General features: G+C 55.3%; 2 protein-coding genes across 3 annotated transcripts in view; one reads left to right on the forward strand and one right to left on the reverse strand.

Moving 5' to 3' along the window:
* BAIAP2L1 (BAR/IMD domain containing adaptor protein 2 like 1) overlaps window positions 1-2062 on the forward strand; it is an 87765-nt gene extending 85703 nt beyond the window's left edge. For both annotated transcript variants that reach the window (XM_025986257.2, XM_025986258.2), the window contains exon 14: window positions 276-2062. In XM_025986257.2, coding sequence (XP_025842042.1) covers window positions 276-351 — 76 coding nt within the window. In that variant the 3' untranslated portion in view covers window positions 352-2062. The remainder of the gene's footprint in view (window positions 1-275) is intronic.
* Window positions 2063-2249: 187 nt separating this feature from the next.
* On the reverse strand, window positions 2250-11385 carry BRI3 (brain protein I3). The gene is made up of 3 exons (XM_072753156.1): window positions 11039-11385; window positions 10433-10535; window positions 2250-2674 (listed from the first exon to the last, which is right to left on the reverse strand). Exons 1-3 carry the CDS (start codon window positions 11178-11180, stop codon window positions 2542-2544), a joined length of 378 nt encoding a protein of 125 aa, XP_072609257.1. The 5' UTR covers window positions 11181-11385; the 3' UTR covers window positions 2250-2541.
* Between the last annotated feature and the right edge of the window lie 6692 nt (window positions 11386-18077).

The following is an 18077-nucleotide window of genomic DNA, read 5'->3' on the forward strand; positions in this document are numbered from 1 at the left end:
AGACCGTGTCCTCGGTGGCTCCCGCCCCCGTAGCCCTTCTCCTGCACAGGGGCCACAGCGAGGTGGGCTCTCCTGTTACGGTGTCTGCAACTCTAGAGAGTTCTGTGGCAGGTGGGTGGCACGGAGAGATCTGCCACAATGTTCATGTTCAGAAAATGTCCAGAATTTTATGTAGAAGCCACAGAATTGCAGAGCGAGAACAGTAGTTCATAGCTCTTTTAAAACCAAATTTCCATCACCTAGTATTTCTGCAGCTGTTTTTCCTCCCCACACAGTGGAGAAAACCCCTTTGCTACTGTGAAACTCCGGCCAACGGTGACAAACGATCGCTCAGCGCCCGTCATCCGATGAAGAGAGGGCCCGGGGACTCCTGTTCCTCCAACATTAAGTTCTCACTTGCAAAATGATACACGCGGTTTGATGTGCGCTGTAACTGATGTAAAGCTTTGCCAAAGGGTGCCTGATTTTACCTGTATTCTACTTGAGCAAATCAATGCATTCTCTCAATTGAACATAGTTGGGTTGATACATTTCTGTCTTTAAAGAAGATAAAGAGTAGTTTAGTGACCAACTCAGTTATTTAAAATATTCCTTTTCTGTTCATCAGAAGACAGTAAATTTGGTCCCAATCCTTACTGTATCTTTTAAAATATTCTATGATTTTTAATAGCCAGAGTAAAGGATAGTCTACACTTTCATGACTGGCTTTCTGCACCTGAATGCAAATGGGACCACAGTTTTATAAAGCACGTGCTCTTACCTAGCATCAAGACATTCATCTAAAGGAAATGATGTGTAAATTTGCCTCTTGGCGTGCAAATCACAGTTGTAAGCAATATAAATTATGAGACTATTATATAAAATTTAATTTTTTAACTTAAAAAATTAATTTTTGTTTGATCAAATGTAGAGCAACCTAAGCTGGAAGAATCCCATTTCTCTCAATTTAGACGTAGCTCTAGAGTACGGAGACATTTTGCCTATCCCTGCCACGGCCCTGACGTTTAGTACTTGAATAATCCCAAGAGCTACTGAGCTTGGTGGCTTGGAGTTACCACCTGGACTGACCAATGAAGGACCCAGTCGCTCAGAGCGTCACACATCCATGTGAGCAAAGCCAGGGTGTTCTCATTACGCTAGCTGACCAAAGCTGCCTCTATCCACTAGTATACTCTGAAACATCTTGGGGTCCAAGTTTCTTCATTTATGAGTCGGGTACTGCCCCCCCCCCCCCCCCCAGAAGGCGTAGAAAGCCAGGAGCCTGAGTCTTGGCAACTGGGACGGGAAGGTCTGCATTTCATCCAAGACCTGCCATCACACCCTCTGAGCCAGGGGCCCAGTTTACTTCCAGGTGCCAGAGATTGGGCCCTGTTTTGAGAGTGCAGAATCATGACTCCCACCCACGCCATTCACTGTGCGTGGGCACAGAGGTCCTTGTTTATCATGGCTCCTTGGGTCTTGCCATAAATATCAACATTTTTCTATAAGCTTGAAAATGGTCACCGTCAAATGCAGGTAAACCAGTGTGTGACAATATGTGTTCTTGGTCCTGTCCCAGCTGGTCAAGTCAACCAGGCAACCCCACCAAAGGCTGATGCGTCAGACCTCTGTGAAGGCTCTTCCAGGGCCAACCAAGTCAGGCTGAGTGCAGCTGGCAAGCAGCACATCTGTCTTGAGAGAAGATGCGCCAGCCAAAAAACCACCAAATTTATTAGTTAAGTGCTCCACTGCTTCTCTCACCATCTGGGTAAGAAGGTTCACGGAAGCTCAGTATTTCCAAAGGTGGGGAGTCAGGTGTAACACAAGCGTGTTAATGGGGTGGGGGACCCCGGCCTTCAGCGCTCTGCTCTTCGGGATCCCCTGGCTTTGTTACAGAGATGATCGCTGTGGGCTCGCTGGGCTCACCCAACCTGTCCTACATCTTCACAGAGTGGGTTGCAGTGGGCACTCACCTGCCTCACAGAGGACGGGAGGGCTTGCCTTAGGTCCTGGGCACGGAGGTGCATGCTCTGTACATGTCAAGGTATTACGTTTCGTTATAGTAATAAAAATTTGGAAAGCACATTCTCTTGAGCTGTGTATGCCTATGGAGAAATAGATCGAGATCTGCCATGAGCCGGACCATGCCAAAGCCAGGTGATGGGTATATTATTCTAGTCTGTTTGGTTACAGAAAATTTCAAACATATTTGCAAGTCTGTTTATACAAGTAGCAGTGTGCACACACTGAATAAGCAGAACCAGGTAAACAATGGTATGAATCTCATTTATTTAAAACAGTATTTCTCACCTTTCTCAAATTGAAGACTGCAAAAAAATAAAAGCAGTGTTTTATTGAGCTGTCATTCACCCGGAGCAGTGCTGCTGCGTCCCCATGCTGTGACCCCTGCGCCCATGAAACCATGAAACCACAGCTCACGCCGTCTATCCCACCTCGCTTTACAAAACAGTCCTGAAAGCTTAATCAAATAAAGCTACTGTACACAACATTTACATTAGAAAAAGACAGCTGGATGTAGGAAAGCCAGGTGTGTTGTTCCCTTTAAGTGAAGTTGGCTCCACAGTTGGGGCATCTTCGCTTCCTCAAGGCAAAACAGCAGATGAACCCAAACGGGAACAAGATGATGGCCAAGAAGATGCCCAGGAAGGTGAAGGAGTCCTCCAGAACCCCGACTCTGTGGAGAGAAGAGGCGAGCACTGGCGTCAGGGCCCTTGGCAGAGCCGTGCCTGGAGAGGCCCTTCCGGCCCCGGCCTTCCGGTGACCATGTCCACGGAAGCAGTCTTCGCCCTGCCAGCCACCAACCTGCCCCCCGGGGGAAGGCGGGCTACTGCTCTCTGCCACCACGGGAACACGTGAAAGTCACCTGAAGGAATCCTCACTTATGACGACGAGAACATTCACCGCCCAGGCTACCTGCCACGTTTTCTCCTCCGTTACAAAAAGAGGAATGAGAAGCAAATGCTAGTTTCTATACGAATGCTTGGATCACTGAAGACCAGACCAAGAAAACGATCATTCTAGAGTATTTTTCCCCACTGTTGGAAAGTTTTATTCTCCCATCCCTTAGACGGAAATTCTAAAAACTGATGTCAGAATTCTGATTTGGGGAAAGGTTACGATGGATTTTAGTGAAAGATTAAAATCGGCCATATTCACAACATAAGACAACTACTTTCTCTTGAGAAAATCTCCATTTCTTCTTCACAAAGTCAAGTTTACCTTCAATGTGCACCACACACAAGATGCCTAGGGGCTGTCCCCACAATCAGGTGCCATGAGTACAGGTTCAGTGACCTAAAGTCCCCACTCATTCTAGGGTCATTTTCAAAGGCCCCAAAGGTGGGAAGCAAGAGCCAGGCACTCCGTTCCACCACTGCTCCTTAGGTTACTTCTAGAAAGTTCTGGACACAGCTGAAATCCAAATGAGAATAGCCAACTCGGCCCTAATGAGAAATGGTTCACACTCCCAAGAGCCAGGGAAAGTCAGTGGTAACCAGCTCCTCCCCAGGCAGCCAAGGACACCTCCAGCCTCGTCTACCACACTGTGAGCTGAGGGCCTCTGGTGAACAAGGCACTTCAACAGAATTCACCAGAACAAGTATGCCATACCAGCCAGGGCTGCGTACTGAGAAAGAAGAAAGGAGGAACTTCAGGGAGGGTCTCCAGGGGTGGCAGGAGCCCAGCCAGAAACGGCAAGGGCTCAGCAGGAGATGGGCCAGTAAGCAGAAAGGCCTGATGCACCCACGCCCCGCTGCGCTCCCAGAGCCTGCCTGCCTTCAGCAGTGGACCCCACTCCCAAACCCCACTCACCCCCCTTCACCCCAGCTGCCCCGGTCTTCCCGTAGCCACTTCCTCCTCTACCCACACCTCAGCCCCTGGTCTTCAAATGCTGCTAAGGATCTCTTGTGCCCACAATGTTCTGCAAGCCGTTGCTTTTTGTTTTGCCACCCTGTGTGGAGGATGGTTCAGCTTAATGGAAGGTCAAGTCTCAAGGTGAAGCACCCAACTGAAGGCTTCCTCCGGTCAAAATGCCACCAAACCTGCTACTGCCCACAGCTGTGGCCGCCCCACCGGGCCAGGGCTCCAGCTCCAGGCACCAGGCTGAGAATATGAGGAAGCCTCGTTTTCAAACTGCTTAAATAAAAGTCAAACTCGATGCCCACTTCCCTTCTAACCCGCTCAAGAGGGAGTTACCTAAAATGTCTACAATAGACATGACACTCTAGAAGCACTTCCCAAGGTGCTGGTCCTAAAACAGCAGTTCTCCTGATAAGCTCTGCAGAAAAGAAAAAGGGAGTTTTTTTTGCTTAATCTGAGGAAACCCTCTCCCCGTCCTGGAATCACAGTGCACAGCAGTTTAGGAAAGGCTCTGAGAAGTCCCGCAGTAAAGACCCCTGTTAAACTTTCAGCTGGTGTTACCCAGACTGACATGTGTGCTGACCGGTCAGGCTAGACACAGGCAAGGCTGGATCTGAGGGAAAGCTAATCAGCAGGCCTGAATTTCCATCATTAGAGTTACCTTTTCTTGTCTAGATGGTTACAAAGTTTTGTAACCGGAGTCCCCTTTCTATGGACTACAAGGGCCATCAGGTCCCCACACTGTTCTCCACCCTCCCGTGGCTGACCCTGCCCTTGAGAGTCCAGACAACCATGCAGAGCCCACCTACACCTGCCCCAACTGAAAAAGCACCTGAGTGCATGTTGCCAAAGTCAGGGATGAGGCTTCAGGGAGGCCCTGGGCCACCACCTGTGTCCCCCCACACGGGGACAGGAACACCTGCTCTGTCCACAGTCCTCACCAACAGCCCACGTGACTATGGATGCTAGTGAAGCCACTTCCATAGCAGCTGGATGTGGCCAGGTGGCCTTGGACCCCTCAGAGCTATGGAACCACCCAGGTGTCACTGTCCTTCCTCCTGGCATCTACAAAAAGTTCCACCCCAGCCAAAATCCCAAGAATTGCACCGGTTCACAAAGTCGCTTAGAATGCCCAAGAAAAAAAAAGCAAAGGGCCAAAGTGAACCAGGCCTCCTAGCTGGGTCACAAGCACCAGCTGAGAACCTTCCAGAGCAGCTTCCCTCTGAAGAAGTTAGGAGGGAGCTTTGCCCAGCATCCCCTCCAGGGGAGCGTGCGGCCCAAGGACAGGGACTACCTGGCTGAGCACCCACTCAGGCTGGACAGCCCACATCATCCCACTCAAGGACTAAAGCGGTTACAGCAGCACAGCCTAGAAGCCCGTGTGTCTGCTCAAGGGCTCAGGGTGTCCAGGAGGAAGCTCCTGCGGTCCTCAGGAAACCCATGGGGGGGGGGGGGGGGCACTGTTCACTCACTCCCAGGCCCTCCCTGCCCGAGACGCCAAGAGGCTCGCCCTCCCCAAGATCAAATCCCAGTGGCCACCACACTGTCCCAGCCCCACGCCCCCTCGCTCAGCCTCGGAGGCGCTCTGGGAACTTAAAAGGCAAAGCAAGGGTAACACACAGCCAGGCGCACCTCAGCTCCCAGGCACGAGGGACACAAGCCCTGGCTGCTCAACCCTGCGGTGCTTTCGGTCCACACCTGTCAGTCACTCTGGTCGGAGCACAGCTGGCAGCCTGGGCCACCCCACTCCTCCGTCCTCAGTGAGGAGCACTGTCTGCCGAGACCTTGACCCTGTGCCTCACCCCAGGCCTACCCATCAGGGCCAGAGCCCCAGCTCGCCCCATTTGCCTTCTCCCCACTCTAAAGATGGCCTGGCCACACGTCTCTGGGAAGAGCAAGAGCCTTCCTTTCACGAAGCCTCCCTGCCAGCAAGCTGGTGACCAGATCATCTTCCACGGGGCAACGACCCAAACCCACCATGGCCTTCAAGCCTGAGGAACAAGGGACAGCCAGCAGGAGCCTATGAGCAGGAGGTCAGCCCTCAGGCGCCACACTTGTCACCACACTTGGAGCCCAAGGAGTCTACACACCTCTTCCAAACGACTCTGAAAGCAGACTTTTTTACAGGTTTATACCAAACTTGCCTGGCAACCACCTGTGGCCTAAATTGACGTGTGGCCATTTATGGTCATAATTCATCTATTTCACATGAATATTCATGTCTTGTTGCAAAAATATTAACATTCTGACCATGGGTACGGCACCAGACCTCAAAACGAATGCTGGCATAATTCACAGTTTTTAAAAATCCATAATCTTCTGAATTGAGAAACACAACCTGATCTCTGGGCCACTCTTGATGGAGCAAGACTCCAGGAAGCAGAGCAAACCTGTCCCTGTGAGGCACCAAGGAGGGAGGGGACACCTTGGAACAACCCAGACCCAGGCTGCCTCCTGGAGGGGACGCCAGCCTCTCCCAAATAGCCTACAGGTTCTTCCTCCAAATTCCCACCCCCATCCCCATGGTCCCAGTCAGTTTAGGACGAGCTTCAACTCTCAAGTGGCTCCAAATCCCAAATCCAAACTGAGCAAAGCTGCGCTCCGCTCTGGAGAAAGGCCCCACCCCATTCTTGAGCAAGGGAGATTGGGGGAGCGGTTAGGGAAGGATGTGGGAGCTGGAGAAATCAGGAACTGACAAATTCTGAAAACGCTTATTTAATTCCCAACTCTGACGCTGTGGAGAAAGTGGCCACTGGACATCTGTCCGGAGGGGGCCTGGCCCCTGCCTGCCCGGGGCCCCCACCTCCTGAGGGAGGGCAGAGTGGCCAGGGCACTGCCTCAGCAATGGGCCATCACGAACAGCAGCCCCACACGTCCCGGGATGGTCCCAGATTTCAGCATGCCCTGTATCACTCTCAGCAGCCCTGTGCAGGGCTTCCCCACCCAGGAGCCCCAGGCACTCAGTGCCACCAGCTCCAGGGGCCCTTGGTTTGTCCCCCCTTACTCAGGGCAGGATCCAGCCCCAGGAGCAATCCCCAGGCCGGGCCTCCTCAGGGAAAAGGGAGCAGAGGACTGTCTCCAGGTGGCCTCAAGCCTGGAGCCAAGGCGGGGTGGGGACCTGATGCCCAAAGCACCCAGCCAATAGTGTCACGCCTCACGTGCTCCGAGGCGCATCTGTCGGAGGCGCATCTGTCCGGCCTTCTGCTGCCCGGGGCCTCCGTGGGAGGAGGGGCGGTTCCACACAAGCCTGAGGGCCTGGAGCCTCCTGCCTGCCTGAGCAGCACGACCTGCCCTCCGGTGGGGCCGTGCACCACCAAGGCTCAGGCCTGGACCAGTGGACTGGAGGCGCCAGCATTCCCTGGAGCACTCCCACAAGCTGCGTGCCCTGCCCAGCACAGCCCAGGGCACGAGTCCCAGCTCATCCGGGTGCTGCCGCCTCCTGAGGCGGGCAGAGCCCACAGGACCATGGACAAGGACAGGGCCCATCCTGGTGGCCTGCTGTCCAGCCAGCCCAGGCCAGGCAGGTCTTCTGGGCGCGGCTGGAAGGCTGGCTTTGCAGTTGCAGGCGCTGGATGAGCTGGGGCCCCAGTCACAGGCAACGGCTCCTCCGCCACCTGCCCACGGCCACTGTCCACACACCCTGGGCTCTGTCCCAGGGCCCTTCCTCTTAGGACCCTCCCACATACCCCCCCCATCCCCCTGTGCCCTGTGTCATACCTCACCCTGCCTCTGTCCCCAGAGGCTCTACCAGGGCCACCAGCACCCTCCACGCTGACCACCCAGTGCCACGTGGGCCCAAGAGCACTGACCCTGAGAGCTGTTCCTCCAGCCTCTCCCAGCTTCCAAGGCCCCACTTGTTTCTGGATCACCTCCTACCTCTCTGGTTACCCCCAAAACTAAATACTCAGTGACACCCAGCTGGCGTCAGTGGGGAGCCCAAGGAAGGCCAGGCCCTGTGCCTGCTACGTTATGCACTCTTTGGCCTTTGACCCCTGCTGCCCAGGGAGCCTTCCCAATAGGCTGCCCCACCACCGCCCAGGGTGAACCTAGCCAGGCTTGGGCTCCCAGACTCTGGGGCTGCCACCGCCCCTCATCCTGCATTGAGGGTAGCCCACACCCCCCAGAGGAGAACCAGCTTCAAAGGCCAGGGGCTGGCCAAAGCCCTGGCTGGGCAAGATGGCACATAGTCCAGGTAGGAAGGGGTGAAACGAGAACCATGCTCATCTGCTGAGCTCCAAAGAAAAGCTTTCGTGTAGCCCACTAAAAAGGGAAGATGGGGTCAGGCTGCTAGGATGACGGCCAAGTGACACAGGCCTCTTATGCCAAGCCTCACTCAGAAAGAATCACAGACGTGTGACTTGGGCAAATCCCTGCCAAGGTACCAGGGAGGAAAGGGGGCAGAGCCTGGCGGGCTGGATGGAAAGGGAGACAGTGTAGTCACATGACAAGCCTGTCTCCCAACTCTAGATGCCAGACAGTGGCCTCGCTGCACTATGCTCAGGGGACACCTCTCCATTCTCCCCAGAGAAGAGCCTCCCCAGGGCCACACACCCACTCCCCAAATCACAGCAGTGCTTCCTTACAAAGCGTCCAGCCTCTCCCCACTTCCCCCTGTCCCTACCCCCTAACCCTCCCACCCCCACTGGCTGCCTAGGAAGGTGGGTCCCACACCCAGGGCTGCGAAGTCAGAGAAAGGCCTCACAGGGCCAAGGGGAGGGCCCTTGCTGCCCACATCCATCCAATCCATCTGCAATCTGCAGACAAGAGGGATCACAGGGGGATGTGCCAAGAGGGAATCAAGTGTTTGGTCCCAAATCAGTCCCCAAACTTGCTCTCAGAGGACCCCCTCCTCACTGCGACCACCCAAGGACAGGGAGGATGGTGATCCCAACATAAAAAGGAGGAAGCCTGTCCCCGGTGCAGGGGTCCCACACTTCAGCCTCAGGCAGCCTGACCTTGACCCAGATTCTGCAGGACCCCAGCTCTGGGACCCCAAGCAGGGGAAGCCACAGGCCTTGGGGAGAAGAGCACTCCCACCCTGGGGTAAAGAAAGTAGCAGGGCAAGCGCTCCCTCACCCCACAGAGCCTCGCGGGCCTTGCTGTGGTCTCTCGGCACAAGCGCTTGTGCCAGAAAGGGTTCCACAGAGCGCCCCAAGACACCCCCATTTCCCCAAGTTGGCAAATGTGGCCAGGATCTGAACCTAGCGCCCACAGCAGGCTGGGCACTGGCCAGGACACAACAATCAGCCACAGCGTGGACACACTGAAATCCCAGCCAGGCTGCTCTGCCCGACACCTTTAGACACTTTCCTGGTTCTCCCCGAGTCTGTCAGCCTGATACTCTTCCCTAAATTTGAGACATCACTCAAAAGACTCTCCCGCCCAAAAATAGGTCCTTGGAATCCTCCAGCTGACCTGAGTGGGGACAGAAGGACTGTGCACACAGCCAGAGCTCTGAGCACCCAGCACCAGCCTCAAAGCCAAATACGGCGGGTTTCCATCACCCACCTCTACACACAACCCCCAAGACTCCCTGTGGCTCTCTTCACAGGGGACCAAGCTCCGACCCCAGCCCAGCAGCCCAGCCCAGTAGCACCCGGCCGGCTCCCAAGCCCTGTCCCCTCATGTCTCCAAACCCCAACAGCTGCGATGCCGTGAGAATAGTGTCCAGGACGGTGCAACCCCCTTCCTGTTCCCCAGAGATGAGATCAGAAGATGTACCTGAGTTTACAATCGAGGCACACTGTTGGCTCTGGGAGTCCAGCTTCCTACCCCCATCTCTGAGAGGCTCTCTCCCTCCCACATGGTCACTCCCTGTGACTCTGAAATCTTTAACTTCTCCTGGACTCCACTCTGAGCCTTCTAGATACCACTTTGACATTAAGCCCAAGCGTAAACCTGCATTTCTCAATTCCATCTAACACTTCAACTTCCTTCTCCCAGACACACTGAAGACCCCCAACTCTTGCATCAACCAAGGGTAAGAACCAAGTCTTATCTGAACGTGCACCCTCATGACCCACACAGAGCAAGCGCCACCCAGCTGCATCTCAGAGCCTATAAAAGCCGCTGCAAGCCCCTGGAGCCTTTGGTTTGAGAGTATGAAAAATCGCTCCCGCCCCAGAGAACCACCATCCTCCTCCAGCTAACAGCCCACAGTTGCTCCCTGGCCTCCTGGACCTCCGGATCCTTGGACACACTGGCCATCTGCGTCAGAGCGCCCCTGCACTTCAGGCCGCCCTTCCCAACAGAGGAAACCTTCCACCACTTTTGGAGCAAACCTGCAGGTCCCAGAACCAGGGACACGATGTATTAACATTTCTGCGTCCCACTCATTTGGGACTCAGTGGCCCAAAAACCACTAACTCCGCAGGAAAGGGAGCCCCTCCCCTGTGACCTGTGAAACAGCCCTCAGACCGGAGGACAAACCGACCCGCTCTCTCGCTCACCACAGGGCAGCGCTGCTCCCAAGACCCGCCAACTCGGGGCGGCCACCTCCCGGCGAGTGGGCCTCGCTGAGGCCCTGGGTGTATGATCTCAGAGGCATCTGGGCCGGCCCCTGCCTGTGACATACCTGCAGACTGGGCAGCCTCCGACGACAACGATGGAATTGGCAGGGTACCTGGTGACATTTCGACTGTGGATGCTGTAGACCCTGGGGTGGTGGGTGGGTATCCCTGTGGACAGGAAGGCACGTCAGAAGGGGGCCGGGAGGAAAACTGGGAAGTTTGAGGGCTACTTCTCCTGCTGTCCCCCCGCCCCGACACCCCCGCCCCCCAAAACTTATCGTTTCCAAAATGCAGACGACGGCCGCCTCCATTAAGTGCCCACTACGGGCTCTCCTGGGTGCCGATCTGCCGGGCGCTTCCCGGGGTGGGCGGGCCCGGGGCTCGCGACCCCCCAGGTCGGCCAAGGGCCCGACCCCGGGCTCCCAGGGCGGGACACTCGGGGGACACTCGGCCCACCGGGCTCGGCGTTCACGGACCCCGGGGAGGCCTCCCACACACCGACCCCCGAGCCCGGCCAGGCCGCGCCCCCCGCCAGGCCGCGCCCCCCGCCGCAGCAACGTCCCGAGAAAAGTTGGTTTCGGGGTTAAAGGTCGCCACGGGGCCGGCCCCAAAGTTTGCTCCGGGGGCCGCGGGCCCAGCCCCCCACCCCGGCCCGCCGCCCCCGGCTGCACCTGTGACGAGGTAGGGGTAGGGCGGCGGCGGGGGCGCGGCGGGGATGGCGCCGTAGCCGTGCGGGCCGCACGCGAAGTCGCCCTGGCCGGCCTCCAGGTTGTAGGCGGGCGGCCGCTCCTGCAGCAGGGGCTTGTGGTCCATGGCGGGCGGCGCCCACCGCGCCCGGCCCGGCTCCCGCCCGGACTCCCGCAAGGACTCCCGCTCCCGCGCCGGCTTGCACTCGCGCGGACGCCCCGACCCAGCGGCAGGCCCCGCTCCTCGCAGGCGGCGGCGGCGGCGGCGGGGGCAGCAGCAGCGGCGGCGGCGGGGCTGGGCCCCTCTCGGAGGCGGGCGCCGCGGGCTTCCCCTCCGCGCCTCCCCCCGGCCAGTCACAAGACCCGGGTCACGTGGCGCGGCTCCCGGCGGGGGTGCGGCGCGGGGCGGGGCCAGCGCGGCGTCTTAAAGGGACCGCGCCCGCCCCCGGCAGCCGGGTTGGCGGCTCGTCGGCCTTGACCCCGCGCTCTGCCGGGCCGCGCCCCAGCGGCCCCCAGACCGCTACCGCGAGGAGACACCGCGCCGCACGCGCCGCTGCCGAGAGACGCCCCTCCCATCTCCCGGCGGAGACCTGCTCGGCCGGCGCGAGGTCCGGAGGCCGGAGCCACTCACCGCGGCGGGGAGGAAGGGCAGGGGCCCGCGGCGGCCGGGAGGGCAGTCCCGGAGGGGCGTGCCCCGGCCGCCCCTGGCTGTCCCCGCTCCGCGGCGGAGGGCCTGGGGGCTCCGCGTTCTGGGCCACCCGGGATCCCGCAGGGCCGCATCGGGTCGTGCAAGCTTTGCCCCCTGCAGGGAAGAGCGGGGCGCGCGTCTCCGCCTGGCCTGCTAGCGCTCAGCGGATGTTCGGTCCCTCGGTTTTCTTCTTGACAAATTGAATTAGGTAATTTCTAGGAGGTGTAGCCGCTGATGACAAATAATCCCCCGCTTGGGGACAAAACCCTGCATATTGAGCCCCCAGTAGGTGACACGCACCGCCCCTCCGCTGCTCGTCGGTCCCGCCAAGCGTCGCAGCAGCCCGGGAGGTACTTATTAGCCCTCGTTTACAGCCGGGGGACCGAGGCTCGGGCAAGGGGAGTGGCCTGAGCTTGACGCAAAGACCGGCCACTTGGTCGGGTTTCCTCCCTGATGTACTTTCATTGCCACCAGCTAATGCTTAATGGGTTTGGAATAATACTTGGAAAAGAAGGATCTGCAGGCTTAGGGCTCCTGACACAGCTCCTCTAGGCCTTTCCAGGGTCTTCTGTAGCACTTGGTGTACCCCAGCTCCTTTCTTTTCTTTTTTTTTTTTTTTAATTTTTATTTATTCATGATAGTCACACACAGAGAGAGAGAGAGGCAGAGGGAGAAGCAGGCTCCATGCACCGGGAGCCCGACGTGGGATTCGATCCCGGGTCTCCAGGATCGCGCCCTGGGCCAAAGGCAGGCGCCAAACCCCTGCGCCACCCAGGGATCCCCCCCAGCTCCTTTCAAGTGACTTGGAGATTGATCTAGGGCAGCACTCACCTTATTTTTTTTTTTTAAGATTTTATTTATTCATGATAGACATAGAAAGAGAGAGGCAGAGTCACAGGCAGAGGGAGAAGCAGGCTCCATGCAGGGAGCCCGATGTGGGACTCCATCCTGGGACCCCAGGACCATGCCCTGGGCCACAGGCAGGCACCAAACCACTGAGCCACCCAGGGATCCCTCGCTCACCTTATTTTTAACACTACTTCAGGGACCATCCTATCTGTCAGTCCCAAGATTAGCTCCTCAGGGCCTGTCTCCTGCACTGGTCATCATCATCCCAGCATCCTGGTGGGGAAGAAGGGAGGCCGAGCCTGGGTAGCGTTAGGGGAGAGCCAGGTCAAGAGTGGAGACTGGACGAGAGTCGCCAAGGACTTTGGGGCCAACAGGAGTCCCGGCCTGAGAGAGGGATGGCCCCAGTGTGACCATCCCACCAAGGAAGAACAGGGGTGCACCCCCAACCTCATCAGTGAAAAGTGGGCTTGGGTCGATTGTGCTGGGTGACCAGCGGACACTCCTACAGGCCCCATCCTTCCCACCTGCAACTGCTAATGAGGTAGCTGGGTGAGATCCTTTCCAATGGGACTCAAGCTAATTTGGCTGATGTCCCTTCAATTTCCTGGTTAATTTCCCCTTCTTCATGTGCCTTTGCTAATCAAGCTCCACAAAGTCCTCCACCTCTGGCTCACTCTTCCTCCAGTTATTGGTTTGCCACCCTGTGAGCAGTGTCCCCTTGGAAAGACATAGTCCTGAAGGAGAGGGTGTGGCTTGGGATTTCCCAACGTCACTTTGGTGGGGACATTGCTCACAGACACCAAATGGGTCCTGCCCCTTCATTCAGGAGCAAGCGGAGTGTGACCTGTTATCCTAAGTTCTGCCTTTAAAAGGCCTGGGATGGGGGGCGGGGGCGGGTGGAAGAACAAAGATGACAGGCCGGGGACACATACAAGAAGCAGTCTGGTAGGAAGTCAGACTCACAATGGCAGTTCCATAAGGTTTGTGCAGTGGGAGGGTTGGAGGTGCCCATGAACTCTGGGTGCCCTACGAGTAGCAGGGCAGAAGTTCCATCTAGAATGCCAGTGGTGGGCAGCCCAGGTGGTTCAGCGGTTTAGGTTTAGCGCCGCCTTTAGCCCAGGGCCTGATCCTGGAGGCCCCTGGTAAGAGTCCTAACACGTCAGGCTTCCAGCATGGAGCCTGCTTCTCCCTCTGCCTGTCTCTCTACCTCCCTCTCTCTTTCTCTCTCTCTCTCTGTCTCATGAATAAATAAACAAAATCTTAAAAAGAAAAAAAAATAGAATGCCAGTGGTGACTTGGCCCAAGGGGCCAGGGGACCAGCGTTCCAGGCAGCATGAACTCCCGTCCCAAAGAGCAGCCCCCTATCTGGTGAGGCTGAGTCACATGGTGTGATCCAAACCCTGGGAGAGTCTCCAGCAAGCAAGAGTGGGGCTGCCCAGAGGAGGGTGGGCCTAGATGTGGGAGGCGGGATAGCATCCTATAAGACTTTATGGCAGAACTGCCAGAGCTTAAACGGGAGGAGTAAAAAAAAAAAAAAAACAAAAAACGGGAGGAGTAGCATCAGATTTGCACATTAGAAAAATGGCTTTGGCAGCACTGTAGAGGGTAGTTCAGAGGCAGGGAATCAAGGAGAGAGGGACAGCCGTGGATAGAGATGGAGAGGAGAGGAACGGGGTAAGAGAGCCCACGGAGACTTGGTCACCTCCTGGACGGATGTGGAATAGTCATGATGCTCAGGTTTCTGGCCCAGGTGACAGTGTTGCCAGAACACAGGTGTGAACCAGAAGCAGTGGTCTGGAGGGGACACGTGGGAGCTCGCACTGGCTGACTCCATGCACACAGATCCCGAAGAAACACCCAACCCCAAGGGAAGGCTGTGCAGGAAGGAAACTATGAAGCATTAGTCTTATGGTAAAGATCTGAAAGGATCTTAGCGGCTGACAGCCGATCACCCACTCAAGTATTTATGGAGCCCAGGATGCAGCAGAACTAGCACCATCCTGCCTCCTGGAGCTACACTCTAATGGGCTGGAGGCAGCTTTAGGAAGTGGCGAGTCCTACAGCTGGGAAATGAGCAGGGTCCAGGCCCCAGGGCTGAGGTGGCGGAGGTGCTTGGAGTGGGTGTGTCCAGAAGGTGAGCAGAGCCTGGAGGCAGATCGGAGCTGGCTGGGACACCAGAAGGACCAGCTTCTGTTTGTTTGCTTGCGTTCTGAGGGGAAGGAAACAGCGTGTGTATAAACTAGTAGGAATGATGTAGGAAGAGGGAGGATGTGGGAAAAAGAGGGGAGAAGCAGCCCAGCGGCCCAGCCCCTGCTGGGACAGCGGGGTCATCCATAGAGAAGATGGAGTATGTGGGGGCCTTGCAGGTGGACAGAGCAGGTGCGGTGTTCTGTTAGTTTTCCAGATGACACAGGAAGCAAAGTCTGCAGTGAGATGGAGGGGAGGGAAAAGGAGGGATAAGGGGGTTCAAGGAGAAAAGAGGAAATAAGGGAGTCACTGGGGAGAATGGGCATTTGGCCAGGCTAGAGTCAGGATCTGACTGCACCAGTGTTAAGAGCTGACCTGGGGCGCTGCTGCTTCCTTTACATGGGGACCAAGAGTAGCCGGACTTGTGTTACAAAAATGACACGAGCCCCGGATGGAGTGCCTGGTGCTCAGCCTCCTGTCAGCAAACCAGGACTCAACACCCAGCCAAACTGCAGCTTCAACCCTTCCCAGGAGCGGTTTCAAACCAATCTGGAATGTCCTGGCCAGCAGTAGTGAGGTGATCCACTGGACAGGACCCTCAGAACCCCCAGAGGGGAGTTGGCCCGCTTGCTCCTTGCCCCGTCCCCGTCTGCCTACAGAAGTCTCCCATGTTGTGCAGCACTCGGAGCGCCTGTCTGCTGAATGGGATGCTGCCCAACTCACGAGTCACTGAATAAAGTTAATTTGATCTTCAAATTTACTCAGTCGAGCTTTTAAACACCTCAGTCCATCCTCAGGGCCATCCCATGAAGTAGACTTGGACAGCCCCCAACTGCTTGACACAGAGAGGTCCTGTAACTTTTCCAAGGTGTCTCAGCCAAGAAAGGTGGATCTTCAGTTCCCACATCGGCACTCATGCCACTAGCGATCCCTGTATGCTGCTGCCTCCGTGCACAAGAAAAGCCAGCCACTGACGCTTTTAACAAATAAGTTCTGATTAAAGAAGACTTGGAACAGGGATCCCTGGGTGGCGCAGCGGTTTAGCGCCTGCCTTTGGCCCAGGGCGTGATCCTGGAGACCCGGGATCGAATCCCACGTTGCGCTCCCGGTGCATGGAGCCTGCTTCTCCCTCTGCCTATGTCTCTGCCTCTCTCTCTCTCTCTGTGTGACTATCATAAAAAAAAAAAAAAAAAAAAAAAAAAAAAAAAAAAAAATTAAAAAAATTAAAAAAAAAAAAGACTTGGAACAATCTTCCCTTGTGCACATTTCTCAGCTGCAATTCTGCACGTCCATATCATGTGTACGTTAAAAAAAATTGTAAGTATTGCCAGTTCCATAAAAGTAAGTAAATATGATTTTAACTGCTATGTGTACATGGCTTCACTGGGAGTACCCTGTAGGGGACCTGGTGAGTCGGCGTACGTGCTGGCCCCCACCTGGGAGGCACCACTGTCCTCCAGACCTTGACAGTCACCAAGAGCTCCCTCAGATGTAGCTAGAGGAAACCAAAACAAGGATCGTGGCCTTTTTTTTTTTTTTTTAAGAATTAGATTTTTAATTTATTAGACATAGAGAGAGAGAGAGGCAGAGACACAGGCAGAGGGAGAAGCAGGCTCCATGCCGGGAGCCCGACGTGGGACTCGATCCCGGGACTCCAGGATCGCGCCCTGGGCCAAGGGCAGGCACCAAACCACCGAGCCACCAAGGGATCCCTCGTGGCCTTTTTTGCAGACTGCTGATTACCCATCATGTGAGTGTCTTGCACATTCAGGAAACTAGCATCTCACATGGTTGGGATTGTGGGGGGGTGGGGAAAAAAGCAGCAGCAGCAAATATTTCAAAATCCAAGGCTGTCACAAACCACAAGTGCCTGGCTCAGGGAAGGCGCTCACCAAATATTTGCTTCATGTTTATCTTAGATAAACATTTGGTAAACCTTACAATCCTACTAGGTGCATATTTCTGAATATTTTAATAAATTAAGCACCTATGTTTCTATGCAACACAGATGACAGTTTCATGCTGGGTCACCTTGTAAATCTCAGCACACATAATACATATTATTATCTTTAAATGCGTCCTATGCCCTTCATTCTCTAAGAGGTGGTCCTTGCTCCATAGGTCTACTCAGTAGAACACATACAGTAAAACACAGAAAATGTCTAAGTCAACATTTTCCAACAATTCTCACAAGAACAAACCGCAAATCCTGGATGCCAAGTTTCTAGCCAAGTATATTTCCAAGTAGCTGTACTCGGCAGCCCTGGAAAGCAGCTCTGTATAAGTGGATGTAACGGACGGATCTGGATTAATAGGCAAAACCACAAAGTCAAACGCCAGTGTGGCAACCACGTGCAAAATTGATTTAACGCCTTTTAGTTCTGCCATATTTGGTGTAACAGAGCCAGGTGCTTTTCCCAGACTGCTTGATCGGGGGCTGGGGGAGTCCAAGAAAACTGCAGCCAAATTTGGATGCTGAGGGCGGCACACAGAGGAAGTGGCTGAAGTTGGGATAACAGTGGGTTGCCAGCCGGATTTCTACAAGTGAGAATAGCTCCCATCTGAGCTTTGTAACCCCGGCTTTCTTACACTAAGGCTTCCAGCATCCTTTCACAACTCTTAACAGTGTCCCCGCTGTGGGGCATTTCTACCCTGTCACTTCCCACAATGACAGAATCACCATTTCTAAACAGAACTTACGGGGAGAAACCCAGCCCTGGTCACACACGTGTTGGGTACCGTGTGGGGTTCCCTATCAGGGCCATGACAGATTTTACACATAAGGAAAGTGCCTTCTCTCCACTAAGTCAGGCCCGCTGAACCCCTTTGGGCCAGGATAGTGTCTCATCCACCCACCCCACCCCACCCCACTCCCGCCCCCCCCCCTACCTGGGATAGTAGGTCCTCAACAAGTGCTGACCTTAAGGTCACTTGCCCATGATCATGTGGCTGGTAAGGATGCCAAACCAGAGCCTCCTGCCGCCAGGACTGAGCTCTGGCCCATACACCATGACGTGCATCTCTCTTCAGGCTAGAAATAGGTATGGATCATCCCAGAAAGCCATTCCTGGTTTTAAAAAACCAAGAGTGCCCAGAGTGTAAGGAAGATGTCCATGAAGATGATTAATGCCCTTTGGGATCTCACGCAGTGGTTTTTGTGATTACAGAGTATCATTCAGGGAAAAAGATGCACCTCCAAAACTTCTGTACCCTCTCCGAGGTCAGTGAAAGTTACTCAGATTTACAGAAGGTATTTCCCTTTGAAATCTGTCACCATTGTTTAATTTGTGACAGTAAAGA

Source organism: Vulpes vulpes, chromosome 3 (assembly GCF_048418805.1).
Source record: "Vulpes vulpes isolate BD-2025 chromosome 3, VulVul3, whole genome shotgun sequence".
Taxonomy (NCBI): domain Eukaryota; kingdom Metazoa; phylum Chordata; class Mammalia; order Carnivora; family Canidae; genus Vulpes; species Vulpes vulpes.

Bases quoted from the DNA above. Each gene is read 5' to 3' on its own strand.
- BRI3 (XM_072753156.1), bottom strand. From the start codon at position 11,180: ATGGACCACAAGCCCCTGCTGCAGGAGCGGCCGCCCGCCTACAACCTG. The intron at 10,536-11,038 runs GTGCAGCCGGGG...TCCTGTCCACAG, and splicing joins CTACCCCTACCTCGTCACAG to GGATACCCACCCACCACCCC. The intron at 2,675-10,432 runs GTATGTCACAGG...TTCTCTCCACAG, and splicing joins GGAGGCTGCCCAGTCTGCAG to AGTCGGGGTTCTGGAGGACT.